The 22,818-nt window shown below is 38.7% G+C and overlaps 1 protein-coding gene across 1 annotated transcript in view; it reads right to left on the reverse strand.

Annotated features, from left to right (window-relative positions):
- The window catches only part of GLP1R (glucagon like peptide 1 receptor), an 81,118-nt gene that overhangs the window by 6,279 nt on the left and 52,021 nt on the right, over positions 1-22,818 (reverse strand). The window contains exons 6-12 of the mRNA XM_085219431.1: positions 19,992-20,145; positions 18,303-18,462; positions 11,012-11,072; positions 7,048-7,117; positions 6,517-6,605; positions 2,762-2,900; positions 1,835-1,876 (exon numbers count right to left, since the gene is read on the reverse strand). Of these exons, the coding sequence (XP_085075557.1) occupies positions 1,835-1,876; positions 2,762-2,900; positions 6,517-6,605; positions 7,048-7,117; positions 11,012-11,072; positions 18,303-18,462; positions 19,992-20,145 (715 nt within the window). The remainder of the gene's footprint in view (positions 1-1,834; positions 1,877-2,761; positions 2,901-6,516; positions 6,606-7,047; positions 7,118-11,011; positions 11,073-18,302; positions 18,463-19,991; positions 20,146-22,818) is intronic.

Genomic DNA, 22,818 nt, shown 5'->3' on the forward strand with positions numbered 1-22,818 from the left:
GCTTCAGAGGAATACTTGAGGAATTATTTCAGGTGAAATGTGACTGAAATACAAACATATTTTAATGTTCTTCTGTAAGTAAATTCTATGAAAGGAAATAACATAACTTCTATCTTTATTTCTGTCCTTGATCTGGCTCCAACACTTGCAAAAAACAAAGAAAAGTATGGCTAACGTAAAAGAAAAGAAGTCACTGAATCACAGACAAAAAATACAGACCATGTGCATACAAGGATAGACTTCATAAACACTGTCAGAAGAAAAACAGTTTAAAAACTAAGAGTTTAAGAAGGAAATAGAAGAGACTTGACATACTCAAACTCTTTACACGGATTTATTTTAAATATGTTGATGAATGAGCTTGACAAAATTCTTTTCCCTTCTTTTAGTAAGCATTGGAACAAGTTAAATAATTCAGTCTAGATTGTCAGATTTCTATGAAACTGAATACATTACAATTACACACTGGAAATTACATTACAAAAGCAAAAGAGCTGTAACAACATGAGATGTCACAGAAGGTTCTGTCAAAAGAAGCAACTCTTTTTTCAGGGTTTGTAATGAATGTAACTTTGTTCTTGTATCACCTGGAGGAAACTATTGGACATTATTCACCAGGGGCCTGGCTGCAGCTGCACAGGAGATGTGTGAGCAGAGGCCAAAGTGAATCAAAATAAATGATACAGCAGCAGATGGTTCTTAATTTCAGGATTTACACCTGTAAAAGTGTACAAAGGATTTTAAACAAGTATTTTCCAATTCATGCTTGAGCAAAGCCTGCTGCTACCCACCTCTAGCTTTCATAAGTGGTGCAATTAACACATTCACTTAAACATAATCTTACCCACAGCTACAAAAGTGAACAGTCTCCTGCAGGGCTTTATTCAGCATGCCTGCTGCTTTTTTGTTAACTCCAGCCTAGTCATAATGACATAATTAGAACATTTTTTCCATTGATTTCAATTACTTGATGAGGTCTATCTTTCAACAGATGATCTTGGATCACTGTGTCATATTTAAAAGTAGACTTAGCACTAATGCAAAACACATTGACTTGCATTAGACTTAATAATGTGCTGCCAAATCAGTAGTGTTTTTGCTTCCTTTGCAAACCTGGCTGCTGAGTGAATAAATAATAACGACCACTTAGAAGGTAACACGAAAGGTTTAAGCAGTACAGAAACAGAACAATACTCTAACAGGTCTGGAGTTCAGTAGATGCCCTAGAAGGTGGTACCTGTATTCATATTGGCTCAAAGCTTTGAGGCTGGAGCTTTTGGGAGAACTTGCTACTCCTTGAAGTTCAGTGCTATATTTTAATGAGAGAGTGATGACATTTTCAGTAGCAGGGATGCAGGGAAACCAGACTAAATTAAACCGTACAGACATTGGCCACGAATACTCTACAATCTCACCAGTGAGCTGCTTGGAGTTGTAGAATAAAAAGGGCTCTACTTCAATATTAATCAAAGCAAGCACATTAGAAGCTCTTTGGAATAGATTAAAAGGAGCAACTGTCTCAATAAAATGAAAGTTCAATCACTGAAAACTATACAATTGTAAGCAAGAAAACTTGCAAGATTTCATGCCTACAAATAACACTCTTGAAGTACATTGCCTGGATTCTTTCCAACAAGAATTGTCTGAAAAGTTATCCCGTGTGGCTGTAAAGAGGACGGTCTATAGAAAGAGTAGATTTAAAAAAAAAAAAAAGTCCTCAGTAGGACTTTCAGCAGTTCAAGATCATTTAGCAATTCAAAACCACTTTCAATTTCCTTTTTCTACAGTGGCTGCTGATAGTGCAAGCTGGAGCAATTTGTAGTATCTCTCTTACCTCATTATTGATGAAACAGTAGAGAATTGCAACCATCAGCCCCTGAAATCAACAAAAAACAGAAGAGGAGTGAGAAGAGCAGAGCAGAGCAGAGCAGTTCTCGTGCTTTGCCAAGCAAAGCTGCAGAGGACTGAGCTCCACACTGGCATGTTCCATGGTGAGAGAAAAACAAGAATGAAAGATGAAGACAAAGGGTGGTCTCTGACAGCCCTTATGGCAGAGAAATTTGATCAAACTATGTCTCAAAGCACACAATCTTAGGAAAAATAAGCTACTATGTTCTTCAACCTCTGTCATTTTTTCCTAACACCTCTTTCCCTCTGCTTCTTCCTTACCTGTCTTCTGGCCATAAACACTTAATATAAACAATTCACAGTGAGCTTAAATACAGCTCTGTGCTTGATAAATGAATGGGTGAGCAGGTAAACTGGAAGAATAATGATTCCCTTAGACAAGGAGATTATTTTAAAAATGGCTTTACCTAAGGCAACAGATAAATAAAAATCACAGTAAATCTACATTTGCCTCACATGCAGTTTCAGCTGTAGACAACTACTTCTCACAGCACTGATTTTCAAGAGTATCAAAAATGCAAGAGAAGGCACCAAATTTGCTTTCAGCAACACCATTATACAATCACAGGAAATCACAGACAATTTCATTATTGCCTTGAGGCACCCCACAGGGAGTAGAGCTTAATACATGGATGGGAATACCAGTTTACTGTGAGAAATGTAAGACTTATTGAAAATAGAGTGACATTAACATCTAAACTAAATATTAAAAATGAGTTATCATATCACTGGCATAAACCTGCAATATCCAGTGCTAAATTGAGAAATACAATAAACAGGAATGAGACCATGAGCAGGACACCAAACAAACAGGAGTTACAAAATATCCACATGTGCCAAGTATGAATGCTACCTGGAAAGAAGCAAAGGAGAGCTCAGTAAAAAGCTTCACAAAGCGCAGCATCCCTCTGGCATGTTCATCAGTAATAAAGGCAAAGATGACCTCATGGGTTCCCAGCAGTGGGATCAATGTCAAGGTAGACTTGGCCAGCCTAAGATCACAAAGAAAGAAAGAAACAATGCCACTGAATAATTCATTGTTCCGCTTCTGACACACCGTGATCCGAAAAAGAATAAATAAATAAACAAATGAAGGAAAAGTAGCCTCAAAAGTAACCATGGTAGGTTTCAATATGTTTTAAGTGCTACTCCACTACACATCCCCCCTGCTGTCAGCAATGCTATTTATTCAGCTCCTGGCTGTATTTTGCCTAGAAGGCCTTTCAAATTTAGGAGCAGGTCACATGCTTTCTTGTTCCCCAAGATGTTTCCCTGTGTACACTTCTCTCCATTTGTAAATGGGAAATATAATCAAAACTTACTTTGTTATCTTGTTAATGAAAGAAACAGTCTACCAGGGATTAGAATCTTTTAAAAATACCTTGGCATATGGAGGATACTTCTTGTTCCTTCCCACCTCCATGGTGTGTTAGATCTTCAAAACACTGTAACTGACTGTAACTGTATAAGACTTCATAAAAGCAGTTAAACTGTCTTAAAGTGACTGATGACTCTGTGATTTAAATGGCAAGTTCAAAGACACAGCTAGCAAAAAAAAAAAAAAAAAAGACCAATATGAAATAAAGTATTTTTTCCCTGTGGGAGGGAAAGGAGTGCTCAGGGTTACAACTATAGGGAACCATTCACAAGAGTAGTCCTTAGCTTTCTTTTAATAGATACACAAGCCACTCAACAGGATAATGGAAGGTGCCTGAACCTCACAGAAGAGCTTACAGTACTATCCTGGGCCACAGAACCAGTCAGTGCTACCAGTGTCTGCTGACAGTCTGCCATGGGACACTTTGGTGGGTATAGAATCATTTGACTGGCAGGGTTGACAGTACTTAGAATATCTTGTGCACTCTAGGCTTTCGGCTGATATTCTGAATCAAATTCAAGTTGAAAGGAATCTCCAGAAGTCCCTTGCTCAATTCAGCAGGTTTGCTCAGGTCTCTGTCCCACCAAGTTTTAAATATGTCCATGTCAGATACTGCACAGCCCCAATAGGCCCCTTTTCCCACATCAGGCAACTCTTTTTTTTTTTTTTTTTTCCCCCCACCTCTGACAAACAGCTGGAACCCCTCTTGCAATAACTTGTCCCCCTTGTCCTTTCACCATGTACGTCTGTAAGAAGTCCAGCTCCATTTTCTCTATAATTACCATTAGGTAGCTGAAGACTGCAATAGAATCCTTGCTTAGCCTTCTGTTCTCCAGGCTGAATAAATCTAGTTCTCAGCAACTCCTACATCACTTACTTTATTCCCTGACATACAGTGGTGAAAAAACTGAGGCAAGATCCATGGATTACAGGGGGTCAGAACACAATGACTTTCTTGAACCTGGACACCAGAAGTAGTTTCATAGGTGCTGAATGGAATGGGTCTGTCACTTCCCTTGATCTGGCTACACTCTTACTAACGTACCGCAGTCAGTCTACAATGCCACAAGGGCACACTGCTGATTTATGTTCAGCTTGCTGTCCTCCAGCATTCTTGGGTCTTCCATAAAGTTGCTTCATACGCAGTCAGCACCCATTCCATGTTGCTGGATGGAGTTGTTCCACACTAAGCACTGGGCTCCTGTCAGCCCATCCACTAGCCCGCCAATGTCTTTGGTGCACAAGGCAAGATCGAGAGATACTGTATCTAAGGAACCATTTAAATTAAACAGTTTACAGTCAAGCAGGCATGCAGATTTTTAGTGGACGTAGGCATGCCACTGCACTGGAGGAGGAGAGGGAATTTGCTTAAAAGAGTAGCTAGCCAGCAAGTCTCATGAAGCAGGCTCTGCTTCACCACCACCTCCCTGAGACAGAGGTAGAAGCAAGAGGCTGACTGAATCAGTTCTTGAGGCACGGCCTGGGTAAAGAAAGGGAGTTGGGTAGATGTACAGCAATCCCCTAGTTTGTTTAATGAATGTTAATTAGTCTAGATGGGATACTTGGAGAGCTCTATATTAAACAGGAAGCTATGAAAAATCCTATGAAAATGCTTCCTGGGTAGTTAAGATCTCCCTGAAGAAAATTCCCTACCTCAGCAAAAGAGAGCTTCCTCACAACTCCAGTCCTTAGCAGAGAAAAGGGATTTGTTGCTATGCTGAACAACGAGCGCTATCTGGGCAACACAAGAGAGCAGATCGAAAAATTTGTCTGAAAGCAAAAGACTTCTCCTTTACATATAACTTAGTGACTTTCTAGGGCACCTACATTGGTCTTGTTTAAGAGAATAAATTTCACAGTAGCATTTCCGTCTTTCATCCACACAAGTCTTTTCCAGTATCTCTGAGCAGAAAAGAAGGAGTAAAAATATTCTCATACAGCTACCTATGTTCTCTGGTCTTGTTATCATCAGAGACTTACCAATGAACTGAACTCTTCTGGGTAGAGAAGACTTCCTCAACTTGACTGTATCTACCAACCACAAGAAGGACTACCAAGACCTTAGTCTTCATCAGTAAAGAAGGTTCTGATGCTGGGTAAATTCTTTCTTGATAAAGCCTCTTTGTTTACTAGCAGATTATTGAACATACAACATGAATAACTGAATGAACTTGCACTTCCGGTTCAGCTATATCAAACCTTCCTTCTAAATATAGAAGTCATAAGGGCAAGGGCTTTCTCCTTGATAGCGTAATTTTACAGTCAGACCTTCAAATGCCTCCAAGCCAGCGAAACTGCCTGCCTCCCACTACGCCCTGCGAATTTTACCCTGGGAAGAAAAGGTCATGTTTATTCAGAACGAATGAAAGTTAAGCGTGCAGCACACTAGGAGTCCTTTTCTCTGCTTTGAACTTCAATGCATAAGGATATCCAAAATTTCACAAAGCTCTGAAGGTAAGTAAATCAAGACAACTCTGTACTCTGATAAGATGACACAAAAATACGTGCTGTGTCTACTATAGAAGTCAAGCAAAGTCAAAAAACCATAGCTGAACAGCATGTTGCTCCACACTCATTAATTTATCCTATAGCAGACTTGTTCCTCCTATACTATTTTTCAGACTGTAATACAGAAATGTACTTCAAGATGTAGACATAAATGATGCAACTATGAATCTTATCAAGGTGATAACAGGCGTAATACAGACAGGGCAACGACTGCAAAATAAATATTGAACATTTCAGTGGGTACTCTCTTGAAACTTCATATATATACCTAGTAAATTCAAGATTGAAAGTTTGTCCTAATAAAAATTGGCAATAAGAACAAGCAGCAGTACTCAAAATAACCCCTCACTATCTTCACTGAAGATTTTATTTCTCTCACTCATTTTCTTTCAAATTACGTAAGTACTTGTATATGCTGCAAGTATGCAAAAAATACCTGCTTACTTAATATTCTTTCAGTTGTAGAAGAGCGTAAACTGATGAGCTCAGAGATCAAGTCTTCTGTTTATCTCTAATGCAGGCGCAATAATTGTCCTGGCTTCACCAGGAGGTTTCACTGGTGTCTGACTGCCCAAGCAGTCACAGCAATATGCAACACAAGCTATGCATTTACTCAGGGTCAGTTATCTTTAACCATTCTTGTTAATCCACTTCTTTCCATGTACCTCTTTGTCTACTTCTATTTTGAGAGGTAACAAGTGTCAGACCATCAAACAACATACCTGCATTTTATGTCAGTTTTGCACATCAAATTGGCTTGTAGCTTGGAGATGATGATGCATATAACTCTGATAAAGATTAAGAAATTTACCTGGAGAGATTAAAGAAGAATTTATACAGTCACCAAGAAATATGCATTTGCAAGCGTTAGGTTGGGTTGTGTATGCATTTCGAGGTCCCTGGGAATCCTGCTATTCTGCAGCTGAAGAATTTACCACAGAATTCAATTTCTTACTAAGTTCTAAAATGCATCCTCTGTGCTACCTGCTGCAGCTTTCCCAAACAGAGGAGTTAGCTGTATTGATGTGGCATGCTATTTAGTTATCATGCACTGCCAACAAACAAGACAGTATAAAATAAACATCACGCTTGTCAGGAATTCAAGTAATAGAAACCAATTTGGTTTCATAAAATCTCATTTCTGAAAATGTCAGTGCCCTCAAAGGTTATTAGCCTCTGGACATGCACAATAGCCATATGCACTACCACTCTTTGTAATACATGATATAGTACTGAGTGTACTCCATACTCACCCCAATGGCGATTAGAATGGGCAGTCTGATGATCAACCAGTAATTCATGTTATAGTTCCTGCTCCAGCAGCTAGGCAGATGGCAAAAAGACAAGAAAAAAGTTTCAGTACATTACTAAAATCTCCCATTTCTCATTCACTTACAGTAGTGCAGATGGAAAACAATATTGAGGACTAGATACCAGGAAAGTACATCATGCTGACATGGAAACAGATGCATTTGCTGGGTTCTTAGAAACACTGAATGCTTTATACAATTGCAGCTGTCATAATCTAGCTGGATACTACTTGTCTGCCTTTCCTGTCCACTAATGGCTAGTTCTCCTCCAACTCTTGATGTGAATTATCATCAATAAATTTTGGAGATTTGCTCCATTAAAACCAAGGCCATTTGGTTGCAAGGGGAGAGCTATCGATTTGAGTCAGATGTTTCTTGTGTGGTTCCTGTCCTACACCTCTTGTGTACTTTCTGTCCAGAAAGTAACATGCTGCAGGCAATCTAATACTTTATTCTTCCCATAAGCCTCATTTTCTTTTTTAAAATTTTTGTGCCCTCAAGCAATGGAGGAGAATGATCACTACAAATGTAATGCCTGAAAGCCATAGCTTGGATCATCAGTTTGAAGTGATCATTACAATGGGGTTTTGTACAGTTAGTTCTTTTGTCCGCTGTCTCCAGCCAGCCAGCCCCATGAGGTCGTGTGTGTATGCACAATGGCTTGGGTGGCCCAGCAGTGTTCACGTCCACTTCATTGGCTCCAGCAGCAACAGCTTACTTAATATTTGCATGAAACAGCTTTGTTAGTCTCTTGTCACATTGTTCAGTATTACTCAACAGAAACATTCATCAGTAAACTCAGCAGGTTACTGAGACACACAGACTGTGAAACAAACTATGAAACAGCACTATAGAAAATACAGGTTGTTTCACAGAACAAATTTCTTCTCCAGATTTCATCTGCCTAAACTTATGTGTGCTCAGTTTTCCCTAAGTTTTCTTAACAGACCTATGAAAGTAGGGCACTACTGGCAGAGAGTAAGCCACCTAAGCCTTGTCACGGGACAGTCAACTTGAGAGAAAATAGAAAACCGTGTAGTGCATAATAGGAGTCCATGCCACAGTGCCTACACACACAAATCCTACAGAAGAAAGCAAAGCAGTTTCACTGTGGCAGTTCCATATTCCCTTGGTGGTAACGGAGGTCCAAAAAGGCTAAGAACTTCATTTTTCTTTCAACTTGAGTTTAATACATACAACCAGATCTGCTTGCATTATCCAATTGTATTAAATTGTATTTTAGATACTGAGAAAGAAGTTTATGTATTGTGTGCAGTCAGTGTACCTGAGCTGGAATCTGAGTAACAGAACTTCTTAATTGCTATGGGTGACTGGATTCTGGCTTCATGCATTTTTTAAATTAATTTTATTTGAACCCCTCAAGGCAGGTAGGATAACAGGCATGGCTGGGAGTGGAGTTCTAATTTTCTGACTAGCTAAATGGAAGCAGAGGCAATTTTAAAATTTCCTGATAATGACAGAGACTGAGAAATGGTTTAACATTAGCTCTGCTACATTTCTGTGTGTATTAATTTGCTTCCTGTGGCACAGAGCAGTTTTAGCTACTTTTAAATTTATACAAATATGTGCAATAAAAACACCATTAGAGTCCAATTAAAGTGCCACAGCTATTAAAGTGTCCAGAAAATGAACTTGATAGATCTGTACATTATTTTTTCTCAATTTGTGCTTTCTGGGACTTTCACACTGATAAATATGCTAGCAGCTATTCTGATTGGGATCTACCCCTGCAGTTTGTTCAGGACCACTTAAAAGATGGTCGGCAGATAATAGCATCAAAATTGCAAATGGGAAATTAATCCAGAGAAACAGATGCTACTGGGAAGTTTCTGCCTTTGCTTAACAATCTAGAAGTCTTCTATGAATGAAAACACTGATTTTTTACCTTAAAGACATACAGATTAACGGCTCATTTTTAAAAATACTGAAGACTGGCTGTCTTCCTCCCATAGTTAAATGAAGGCAGAAACAAAGAACACAGAATCATCACAGAATGGCTTGGGTTGGAAGGGATCTTAAAGGTCATCCAGTTCCAACCACCCTGCTCTACCAGCTCTTCAGGTACAATGTAATGATTAAGAAGCTCACTGTCTTCACTTTTATTCGTAATCTATACAAAAAGTGTTTTTAAATAGCTCACTTTTTAAAACAGCAACTGATTTATAAAGGAGTTCAAACGTGTACCTGTAAGGAAAGAAGGAACCAATGTACAAATAGATCTTGCAGGTTCTAATCCTTTATTCAAACAGCAGGATTGCCTGGAACTTCCAATCCTGGCCACATCTACTTCCAGTTATTCCTCATAACCAGGTAAGAAGTTGAGTCACAAATGAAATTTACAGCCTGCCGCATATCCATGGTGACAGTGCTACAGCAAACAGCACGAAAGATATCCCTGTCTGCTCCAACAAATGTCTGCCCAAGGCACAGAAATCATGCCTTTCAGAGAAGCTGCTGCATGTGGTTATTTACTGTTCTATTTTACAAATATTTATACAAGATTTAGAAAATTCAATAAGGTGCAAAATTGTCCCCTTTAAGGTCCGCCGAAGGCAGTGAATGACAGTTTTCCGTAATAGAAAGTATAAATCAGCTCTGAACATCACATTATGTAGGAGGCTCAGTGTGAGTACTTTGAATACATTTTCTACATTGATGGCAAGATATGGCTATGGAATACTGCCTTTCAGATGCTACATGCTCTCTACATCTATTTTGATCATTTCATCAAAACTAGCAATACATCAGAATAGCCATGATCTTGTTATGGTACATTACCAAGTCAACCTTGGAAAGAAAAATCATAGAATAATCCTAGTATTGCTTAGGCCAGAAGAGGCAACTTGACAGCTGTTTCAGTATTATGAAAGACACTGAAAAAAACCCTGATCTTAATACTCATGAATACCAGAAAACAGTCTGAGAGCAATTCTGACTACATGGAATTTTCACACCATGGCATCTCTCCAGCAAGGACTGTGCTTGAAAAAAAAAACAAAACAAAAAAAAAACATCTCACAATGACTACAAAGTGTTGGCTGGGCTGCTTGGATGCTAAGTAAGAAGATCCAATAAATAGATCATCTAGGAAAAAAAATAATGAAATAGCATGAAGTTATACACATCATCACAAAGAAAGCTACTCAATATTTTCAGGCAGTCATTGTCACCAAGACGAGGAAGCCACTTTCCTCTCTCTTGCTTGAAAAACAAAAACAAATCAACAACAAACAAACAAACTAAACTATAATGCTTTCTGGTGCATAAAGCAGTAAAAAGGCCTTTTTTTGCTTTCAGAACAGTTCCTATGGGAAAAGCAGACAAAATGTATTTTGTGTTTTTCAACAGTTTTATTAGTGGTACACTTGACTTCAGAAAGACTAACACAATCAGACACAGAATGCGTTTTCATTTTATGAAGACCAAAACAATGGAAGCTTAAACAAGAACAGGCAATCACATCTCTGCTGCAAGGCATAAGCTAACCACTACAAATTGCAGGCAAAATTCTGTGGGACGTTTTTGCCTTCATCTGAGGCATAACTCTAAAGGCTACTGCCAAAGGCACAATATCAGGAGAGGTCTCGGTTGGGTATGATGACTTCTATTGTTGTTACTGGAACTACAGAAAAACAAAACATGCCTCTCCTTGACCTGCAAAAGGATAGATTCATTCAGACATGCAGAAAATTGGGATCAGAAAGAAACATACAGTCCATCCTGAAATGTCATGCAAGACCTTCAGACAAAACAGAAGCAATTTTATGAGGTTGCAGCACATAGCCAAAGCAAACTACACTACACTACAAACAGAAAGCAAACAATGGCCTGTCAGTGCACACACACAGCACAAATGAGATAGCTAGAAAATCAGAACTAAACCAACCCCTCATCTTCATAAAGGTACTTGACAGTTCCCCAGAGGATAACAAACAGCATTGGTACACCTGGGAAGAGAGGAGACAAGGTTGACACTGACATTAAAGGACAGGGAAAAGCAGAGAGGACATAACCCCCCATACAATGATATACAATGTAATTCTTTGCCAGGAGGGTCACGTCTCCTGACCAGTGCAGTTGGCTGTCAATAGTGGAAAGAAGAATCTAACCAGCAAGTAATTAGTATGTATAACTTTTTTTGCCTACACCCCTGTCTAGTTCCCAGCAGGCACGAGCAACGAACAACAGACCATCACCCCCATATTTGGCATATACCAGCTTTTTATCCATTATCATGGAGAGGCCAAGGGAACTAAATTTCTGGAATATCTGCTGGCCACTATGCAATTTAGAGAGAAAGAATGAAGAGTTCTTTGACCCAAACCTTCTGCATCCACACTTCCATCTGCAGGTCTGTTGTGTTGCATTAAGGTAGTACCAAGCTCAGGCTGTCTATTGGCATTGGGACTGGAGTACATTCAGTTATATGTACCATGATGATAATGAAAGCATGGGCATATTCTGTGGAGCAAGTGTGCTCAGGTCTCCCCAGAAAAGACCCAAATTTGGGCTATGGTATTTGAGCAGGTGCATCTCTTCTTGAGAAGAATCTTGCTCCTGTGCTTACCTGACAGTGTATGTGTTAGAAATATTCATAGTTGATCTGGGATGCAAGGGGAAGACACAAAAGCCAAATAAGCTGGCAGTTATAATTTGCTTTACAAAGTCTCTCAACAAAATTTTAAAGTGCATTACATTCTTAAAAATGAGAATGGTAACAGATGTTAGAACTTTGTAATGCAAAAGTGCAGTTTCTGACAATAGAAGCCACAGGGAAATCAGTGATCTCTTGCAGACTGAAAATCTTCAAGCAATATCTGCATGGAGTATACAATATCAGTAAAAACCTATTCATTCATTGCACTGTATTCCTTCTCTACAATCATAACAGCTAAATACTGCAGAAATAGCTCAAATGATAAATTATTCTCTATCAGTAACCAAAGGGAAATAAAAAGAGAAAAAATAAAGAGCAGCAGGAAAAAAAGTCACAGAAAACCAATAGTTATAATAATAATAAATATGTAAATTGAGTAGAGATACTGGGCAGGTGGTTGAATCACATTCCACAGACATACCTTATACTGAGAGTGTATTTTTGGAACAAAGTTACCGAGAAATCAATCCTACTTTGATACTGGCATAGGAGATTAAGAACAGACTCATTGCAAATCACTTCCGAACAAAAGAGCCTTTGATTCATAGAAACTAATTATAGTTTGAATTACTCCTTTCTTAACTTTGCTGAGAATTAAGACACTTCAATATGAAATTCACAGATTAAGGCACAAACACTGTGAGCACAAAGGCTGTGTGTCAGTGGAGGGAACAGATGCACTGAGTGATAATGGTAATCATTTGTGGATACCTCCATCTTCTGGATACACCAGAAATCTCTCCAAATAAATTGCATTACTTGTCATTTGAATTAAGTGAGAAACTGTTATTAATACTGTATATTAAATGGGCCTGGCAGGAGAAGGGCTCGTATTACTGAACTAGCATCAGTATCCTGCTATGTAAATGTTGTACAAGTTAATAGGTAGCACAGTGGCACAACATCCTCTGTCCCTGTCACCTCTGACGCAGGTCTGCAGTGCCTTTGTGTTGCAACAACATCAGTCACATATGGTCCTTTCTAGCAATATATATTTTAGTATGAGACACCAATACTTAGCAGTACAATTCATATTCATGAGCTTTGAATATCAATGCAAATTCTACATGGACACCATCTGTCATCTGACCAAATTCACAAAGACTAGTCCTAAGAAAAAGGTGGCTCTGAAAACTATCTGAAAAACAATTTCGGCAGATAGGACTACATTTAGTTTCCCAAAGTCCTAATCAAGATCTGAACAGGAGACTGCCGCAGCCTTCCCTAATCCACCTCAAATCTACAGAATATATTCAAATAGCAAACGAGAAAGTTTGCAGCATCTCTACAATAATTGTAGCTTGCAAGGATCACTGAGGTTCTCCATAGATTACTTTGTAATCTTGACACCTAATTAACCTCAGTTAACAGGCAGAAAAGTAAATGTCATTCTAGCTACTTTGCTCAGGGGAAATTTGCCAGGCTTCAGTAAGCATCAGAAGCAAATTCTATAAAGCGCTTTGAATAAAATCTAGAGATAAATATTATTTATGAACAGAATCAATATAGTATTCTCATCCTGGGCTCACAACACACAGCACTTGCAGTACATTTGGGCTTCAGTCTTGTGCTTCTTTCTCATGCAGCTATTCAAAGAATACCGGATATCTGAGAAGAAACTTCCCTCACTTGTAGGGTGTGCTTGCTCTCATACAAAAAGCCCTGAGATCTTTGGGCAATTTCCCCAGGTTAACCGAAAAAAAGAAAGGTATCCGAATTCAGGAAACTGTAGCAGCTGCTTCTGTCTGTACTGAATCACATCTGAAGATGCCAGAGACTGCAAAAGTATATTCATAACAGACTCAGCCACATTAATGCTTACAGAATAACTAATTGAAAGTCTTTGAACACTATATTGTGATTATGAAACCTGTCACAGATACCATATAATAAGCATGCTGAGAGTTCAGCTAAAAAAATTCAACTTAGATGACACAGGACGGGGCTTCTGAATAATAGTCTACAAAAATTACACATATTATAGATGATAAGAAAGTAATAGATCTGACAAATCAATGTCTTATACACCCCACTGCATAAGTAAGTATCTGGACATACTTATTTTCCTGCTAACTTACAGTATTCTGCACCTGCTCAGGTATCTGCACAGCTTACAGAAAAAAGGAAAACAAGAAAGGTAGGTAAACCAGTCAGACATTATCCATGCCAAAACCCAACAGTTTTAGACAGAACAATAATAGAATGGAGTAGGTAAGAGAAGAAAGTTGTGAGAAATTCTACTTGAGGATTCACCATTTGGATGATGTTCTCCTAATGTTCCACAGTCCCAAACGAGCAGAGAGGAGATTCATTAGCAGCTCTGCTAGTGATAGCTTCTACATCCTGTGTATAACTGCAAGCAGAAATCAGCCTCTCCCCTTAATGGGTCTGTGACATTTTGGAACAGAATGGATAAGCTCAGACAGTTTTGAACACCACAAAAGATATCACCAGGTATGTTCCATGCATTTTTCCTTCCCATACCTTGATGTGCAAGTAAGTTTTCATTCTAGCAGGCTATTGCTAGGTTTGCATTGTACCTCATTTTCTGTGAAGGTGATTTCAGAAGAGAAAGATGTGTGAGGAGCAAGAGAGGCACTCACTCCTCATCCTCACGTAATGATTAGAGATTCTTCTTGATGGAAATCTGCCTCCATAGGACCAAAGTATTGCCATCCTGCTGGGACTCATAAAAAAGGACATATTCTGCATACAGCATTTTAGGAAGGATGAATTTATTTATAAACTAGTGTTTCAGATCAGTGGTTTCCATGTGGTGAGAAGTTTAGCCTCTGAGATAATCAGGCACACAAACCAGAGGAACACGGCTGCTGTCAAAAGAAATCTAGTTTCACATCTTTCTCTAAAGAAACCATCCAGGACAGTCTGACTTCATCAACTACAAGAGATATGTGATGAGGAACTAAAATTAGTGATAAATAAATACAATCAGATGAAGAAAGGGTACCAGTATAGAAGTGAAAAGAAAACATGTAATTTTTTTTTTTTTTAACAGATAAAAAAAGGAAAAGTTGAAAGCAGAAGACTGAGAGCAAAGAGAAATAAGAGAAAGTCCAGAGTGATTTGTTTATTTGTTTCTTATCAGGCTCAGTCTGGACACAAAATCAATTTTCATATCCTTGTCTAGAAGATTTTTCACTGAAAACAGATAAGAAATGGTAGTGTAATGAGTGCATCCTCTTGCTACATTGAGCTCATACTGGGTTTGAGAAGGAAGATATCTTACTGGCTCTGCTCCACTCAGATCATCCTTGCAATTGAGATGTAGATTTTGACACCCTAGCCAGGCTTTTTGCCTTTAACAATCTCATTTCCTTCAGTGTATTCATCCTTAGAGCAAGTTTGGATTACCAAGAGTTGGAAGGAGGGGAGTTATTTATTTTTTATAGCAGTTTCCCTGCTGCATGCACAGCTGGGTGTAAAATTGCCACAGAAGTTAAGAGAATGTTTAGCTTTTTTATTAACATTTTCTTCTTAGTTTTTAGTGCTGAAAATTGCCTCCTCCTGACTTTCCTCCTGCCTGGCTGCCATGCACAGTCACTGTGGGATGTTGCCATTGCTTTCCCATTCATCTCTCCTCCCCAGCTCTGAATGCAAGGTCCTGTTTCCAGTTGCTGCTGAAAGATGCACACAGCAGTGTTACAGCAGTACTGCCCTTCTCCAGGGATTATTTTGTATTGCCCTGACACATTTACTTGATGTCAGGATAAGGCTCAGTGACTCTCCTCTTGGGCTCAGGCACAACAAAAAATGTGCTGGTGTCCCAGCCATCCTGATTAAGACCAGCCTGCACATCCCTATCCTTATTTTGAATTGAGATAAAATGTTCATGTTAAACGTAAAATGAGAGTACTTTTCCAGTTACGTAGCTACACAGATTTTTTTCCACTGTTAATGACAAAGCATAGCACTATTCAACATAACAATTGAAACTCTTGGAGAGAAATACATACTAGGACATTTCTACCTACTGGTAAGCTGGTCCTTATGTTATGGTTTTGTTTGGGCTTACCCAATGAATTGATTTGCTCTAGCTTCTTGTTTGTTCTGAGCCTGATTGTTCAGCGAAAAAAGTACAGCAAGGAAAATACCACGGCTGAGTGTACATGCAAACACCCAAGTGGAAAAAACCCTTGAAGAGAATACCATTCCATTCATGCATTAGACAGGAGTAGGAGCACAACCAAATGCAATCACACTGGGGACTCCAGAAGCAGAAACAATACCATATGGTCTGTAAATGATCAAAAAGTTCAGTTCTCATTAGAAAAAATAATGACATGAGTAACACCCACAAAGTTTATGAACAATACACCCACAAAATTTTAACACAAATATTCATCAAAAGATGAGTAATGACACAGTAAAAAATCATCTTGTAAGACACTTCATTAACACGATAAAGGGTCAGGGTATCAAATCAGCTCTGACATAATCAGGTATTTCTGGATCCAGCTTTATTTTTTTACAGTTGATCAACTATTTCAAAGAGTGAGATGCCCTCAGCTCAAACAACCTCACTTTCTGGCTTTTTGAAGCAGAGCCTGAGGCATTATGCTGAGGCTATTATATAGCTCAAAATGAAACTGAGCATTCATAGCAGAAAGGGATCTGATGAGGAACTTGAGCACCCAAAAACTGGAAACACCACCGAAGCAAGAAAATGAGTTAAAAACATCTTCACCTGTTCTCAGAAACTGCTCAAGACCAAACTGTTACCTGCTATAACTGATCTGGGAGCACTGAGGGCTTCATTGGACTGCAGTAGCAGATGTCTGCATCTGAAGACAGAGAATTATTAGCAAGGTTTGCACATACAGCCATGGCTGGAATAGCAAGAAACTATAAAGATGAGGATTGAATGGCACTGGCAAAGCTTTTCTAGGAGGTTTGGATGAAGTTTATATATTTAATGTCAAGTTCTGGCACTGCCACTCATTTCCACAAAAATAAAGTAATGTCTTCTGTTTTTGCGCTCCACTTTTGCAGATATAATTTTGCTTTTTTTTTTCTTCTCATTTTTTTCCATTTCTTCTCATGACTTCAGTGCTTCAAAGATGGCTCCCCCCCACCTTCCTTAATAATAAAAAATAAAAAAAATCAAAGGTAAAATGATTACTACCTAGTTTAAGAAAAGTGGCTTACAAAAACCCTGGAGAAGAACTCTTTATGATGGAGCACATTGATAGGATAAGGGTTGATGGTTTTAAATGAAAAGAGGGGAGATTTTGATTAGATGTTAGGAGGAAATTATTTACTCAGGGACACTTGTACAGACTGCCCAGAGAATCTGTGGTCCCCCCACCCCTGGAGTCATTCAAGGCCAGGTTGAATGGGGCCCTGGGCAGCCTGCGCTGGTGGGTGGCAGCCCTGCCTACGACAGGGATTTGGAACTGTGTGGGCTTTAAGGTCCTTTCCAACCCAAGCCATTCTGTGATTCTATGATTCATTCTATGATTCTATGGTTATATAAAATGCTTTTGCTGCATGGTCTACATAAAACAATAACAGAAGACAAATACCTTCTTAACTAAAACTCTCACCATGAAATTGCTATTCCTTACATTTATTTATACCAGAAAGCCTTTACTTTCCATATATTACTGTTCAGTAAAATTGGTCGAGCAATTCACACTGAGTCATTTATACATATTTTATCAGTGAATTAATTTACTAGAATATTCACAGTTGGTAAATCCATAGAAAGAGAAAGACAGTCAAAGCAATTTAAATGTTAGAAGTAGTATCTGTGAAAGCATTTGCAGTATTTACTTGGATTTACTTTCAGCTTTTCAATAGTCACTCAAGTTCTACAAGGATGGGAGGGAGGAAAAGAGGAATGAAGAGAAGGCAATAAAGACACAAAAGAGAAATAAAATTCAAAAATTAAGATCAGTCCTGAATAGTAATAGAATCCATGCTAACTGGAGAGTGAAAGAATCAAAGCTTTAGAATTTTCATAGAAGGCAGTTCTGACTAAAGCAACTGATTTTAACTCATCACAGTACTTAATCTCAAGGATACATATGTCCCTGGCACATGCACCCTGACCAATCTTTCACCTGACATTTGTCACTTGGTCTGCTCTGCCCACAGTCTGAATGCTACCTGCTAGCAGCCCCTTATTTGTCATCCCTGTTGCATTCCTCCACTCACTGCCAGCACGCCTCTATCTTTACTCCAGTTTAGGTGTGAGATACACCATTAATTTGCACCAAAAGTAGATGATGTCACTGAATGTAATGAGAAACTGTCAGGGTATGGTAATTCAGAGTACCCTTTGCTCACCTGAAACCAGCCACACATCTTCTTTGTTAGGAAGTTGATGTCTTGCTGGAAAAGTACCACATGCTTATGAACCCACAGCCTCTATGCTGCAGGCCTCCAGGAGCCACACTGGCCCAGCTCAAACAAGATCAGGGATCAGGTATAAAAAGAGAATAGACTGCAGAACTTGAAGTGGGCAGCCACAGGTGGACGTAAGGAAAGATCAACTTACCCCAGCCAATGCAGAGATACAGCCGAAAAATTCTCTGCTCGGAAAAGACAGACAGTACCAGCAGCGTGTACAGGTACATGCCTTCCACCAGCAACCAGTAGTAGTTTGCAGCCACACAGTACTGCATCATCACAAACACCAAACGGCAGCTAAGGGATTCCTGCGATGAAAGAAAGCACAGCCCAAATGAATACAACAGTGGCGACAGGAAAAAGAGCAGACCAACCCAAAAGACTGTTTTTCTCTATCCTACTTGTACTTCCTTCTCAAAACGACACCTCACGTTTGAGTACTGAAAGGACAGAGACCAGCACTATGTGCTATATAAAGCAGGTACACAACATTCCTACTTTCAAAAAAACGAAATTATTGGTATTGAATTTTCCTTGTAAGCATTGGACTATAATTTGAAAAGCAGCACAGAAAGATGAAAATGAAAAGCATCACCCGCCCATAACATGTGTAAATCAGTGAATTTTTTCACTTCTCCAAATATTCCATTTGGCAGCTGAGAATTTCACTATTCAAGAGCAAATGGCAGAAACCATAATATTTACCATTTTCCAAAGCAAAAGATTTTTGATAGAAGCTCAATATTGTTCAGTGCATTACAGTTAAGTGCAAAAAATCTCTCAGCTGACAAATTACATAGATGTGGGCAACAGAACTTTAAATAAGCATGAAACCTGATTATCTAATTAACGTATCCATCAGATCTGATGAAACCATTATTGAATAAGTCATATCTGACAACACAAAAACTTTTTTTTTTTTTAAATAAAGAAACGACTGACAATTCATCGTGAATGTCCCCAAACTCTTCATTTAATGTAAGCATTATAGTCTTACTTTCTGCCAACCAACACAATCTCAATGCAAAGAAATGAACTACCCTATGATATTCACTTGTGGTATTAACAATTAAGCCCTAGGCAGAGCGTCACAAAGAGATGGGTACTAATCATGTATTATGTCTCTTTATGACCCCCAATCCAGTATTTCAGTAGCAAATGCTGTACCCGTGTTCTAGAATCACAGGAGTGATATAAATAATGGGAATATATTTCTATAAAGATTCATATTTGGGAAACAAAATGTAATTAAAGAGGAAAGGCATGCTTTCATCATATTCACAAGAGCTGCAGATCCTCCTTAATTGATTAGAAGTATTTAATTAGTCTGTTCCTCCAAAGCTTTTCTAAATGCTTTTAAATTTGCATATCAATTTGATGCTTCAATTTTTCTATCATTAAAACATTATAAAGATTTCCAAGAATGACCCACTAATTTGATCACTATACCGGAGGGACAATCCTAACACAGGAGGTGTTGGCTTAGTAAAATGAATTTCCTCTTGCTAGTACTAGAAGAACTGCGGCTGTAGAAGAGGAAAGAGTCATTTATACACATGCAAAAAATCCACTTGGCCATGTTTGTTCCATTTAGAAAGGCAAACCTACAAGAGGACGAGAAAATATACCATGACATCAACTGTTTGTCTGCAATAAGCTCTGAATGGCACAACCACAACCGCATACGTTGCGCTGTAAGATTCAGAGAAATTACAGACTGCAGAAAGCATTGTTTTGGACAAGCCTAGGTGTACAAACTGAAATTACCTGCTGTGATGCAGACACACCACCATGATGACTCCAATATCCTCATAACCACCACAGTGTCTGCCCCTACCTGGAAGGAGATAAGTCCTTCCCACTGGTGCTCTTGTGTGGCTGTGCTGTACATCCACTTCACCACTGAGTCTTTAATGAAGACGGATATAGCACGGAGGATAAAAGAGGTGAAAAGGTTCAGATGAATATAATTCCTTGTGCAATGAAGATGTCTGCAAAAATGGAAGACTCAGTCATGATCCACAAATAGTGTAAAAGCAGCAATAGCATAGATAGGACTGAGGGCAGGCATAACGAGCCCTGTTGAAAATCATGAGGTACCAGAGGAAATCCTGTAACTTGAGAATGGCTGGGGGCATTTCAAGCTGTTTTTGGGAAGGAATCACTGTGACAGAGGAAAATATATTCAAAAGTGCAGCTATGAGGGTGAATGTCTGAGGGAAGGGAAGCAATGGGTACATAAGAAAAATCAATTTAAAATGTTTTAGGAGTGTAAAAATTAAATCATTTTCATAAGAAACATACGAAAGATCTAAAACCATTCTAATTTCAAATCATGCTGTACCTAATCCCTTTGAACTGACCCTAGTGTCACTGAACAAGTTTACTTCGGCTCAGGAACTGCTGTACAGTACAGCTTCTGGGCTGTGTTCAAGCATGCCTTCCCCAGTGAAAAGAAAATCCACCTGTAAATTATCAATTTGACAAGAGAAAAGGCTGTATTCAAATCTCCCATGTAACAAAAAGGAACATGATTTCCTCCTCTGCATTCAGAATTGAAAAAAAAAAAAAAAAAAAAAGAGAAAGAAAGAAAAGAAAAATACCCTCTTGAATTTCAGCAGTCACAGCTGTAAAGACAACAACATTGCTACTTATCAAAAAGAGCATGTTTAAGGACAGCAAAGGAAACTGCAGTCATGTAAATGACAACCAACTGCAGAGTGCTGCTAGTGCTTTACCAGTTTCACCCACAAATTTTTTTTCTTCCAGAATTGCAAGGGTACATATTCTGCTTCAAAGGAAGCTACACTAGATATAATTCTCTCTTTGTTTGATGCTAAAAAAAAAAAAAAAAAGGAAAAAATAAGCTTGATCTTGAATACTATCAGTTTTAAAATTAAGAAAAAGAAGATTTTTATTTAAAAATATATAATTTAATAAGAATTGCTTATATCACTTTTAGGTTACCGCCTATTGCAAAACTTACATATGATTAATATTTATTTTTGTCTAATTCAAAATTTATTTGTTGCTACACTTCAAAATTGCCATATATTTAAATCCAATTGACAAATGTATGTAAACTAGCCAAATGAAGATAACAGGTTGAAGTAGTTACTATTTCTGCTGCAGTCAAGGCAAGCTATTCAGATTACCTAATTCATGAAATTATGGGCCTGCTTCAGCTTCCATCACTGAAACTACAGATTTTTCTTTCATTTCAGAAGATGGAAAATTGGACACTAGAGATACACTACTCTCTTGAATCATTACAAAAAGCAAATACAAGGGTTATTCTGTAGTATAATACTAACTCCTTCCTACTACAGAAGTGGTGAATATCAGCATTTTGATGCCACCGAATTCAATTTCTATCCTCATCTGATGAGACTGCACAACCAATGGGGATGAGTCACATTCCAATAGCATCCAGAATCCAGTAACTGCAGTCACATAGGGGGAGCGTCTTATGTTTTTTATGAGATATAGAAAGAAGTTGTCTTCGGACAGTCAATAGACATAAAAACAAAAAATGGTTGGATGGCATTCCATATCTCTGAAACATTATTTGCAAAGCCAGAAACAGACACTCAAGCACACTTCTCCAGACACTGCTTCACAGTTGAAGGAAAAATTGCTAAATAATCTCTCCACAAAAATCAGGGCATCAGCATTTCCTTTCTCCTACCAGTCATCTGCGGCAAAGTTGCTCCTTATGATGTGCCAAAGCCATGTGCATCCTTCCTTCAGGAAGCACATGGTTGTGTTCTGTGTCTTTTACATCTGAGCTGCTAAAATTACTCAAAAAGTGTCACTGATGGGTGAAGTAAGAAGAAAGCTCTCATCCTGGGAGACATTTGGAGAATTCAAGACCATCCGGTGTTTTGTTGGATGAGTCCCATGTTGTACAGCCACAACACGTACAAATCACAGTTATCATTACGTGGGACTCAGAGAGTGAGCATGTCTACATTTCTGCAGTCATTTTAAATCTTCTTTGAGAAGAAGGGATAACACTACACTAGAAGGCGTTGCATGCTAGTATAAGGCTTGGGTTACTTTAGCTTTGGGGATTAGAAGATGAAGGCACGACTGATGTTTTTAAATGCAACTCCTCCAATGAGTAGGAGAGAGGACAAGTGAGGGACTGCCTTGCTAACAGAGTGCTGGCTTCAGAGCAAGCAATCATTAACCGGCAATGAGAATTATTTACTAGGGAAGAAAATTTCTTAAGGATCAGAGCATAGAACTGGGAGATGGGAAAATACAATTCAGAGGCAGCCTCATCAACATGTAATCAAGATGATGAGATCCAGATGTATACAGCATCCAGAAGCAAGACCACATGACAGAGGGACTTCCCTCCCACACCAGAGTAGGCTTATGTCTTTGTGTTTTCTAGCACCGTGTTCAGCATTCCTATACCATAGGAAAATCTGTCTGGAATCAGTGAGATACTTATTGTACTTAGGGAGAGAAAAAAAGAGAGACTGTTTTGTTGGAGGCTGAAGGCTTTATTTTTTATTTTAATCAAACCTACACAATGTACCATCAACACGCACCCAGTTCAGGAAGGCTGTGCAACCTGGAGTCTCTTAATTTTGAGGTACTCTGTGCAATGTGTTGGTGCATTACTGGATGAAGCCAGTATGCTAATGTGACCA

The sequence above is a fragment of the Meleagris gallopavo genome, chromosome 2 (assembly GCF_905368555.1).
Source record: "Meleagris gallopavo chromosome 2, MGAL_WU_HG_1.1, whole genome shotgun sequence".
In the NCBI taxonomy this organism is placed as follows: Eukaryota; Metazoa; Chordata; class Aves; order Galliformes; family Phasianidae; genus Meleagris; species Meleagris gallopavo.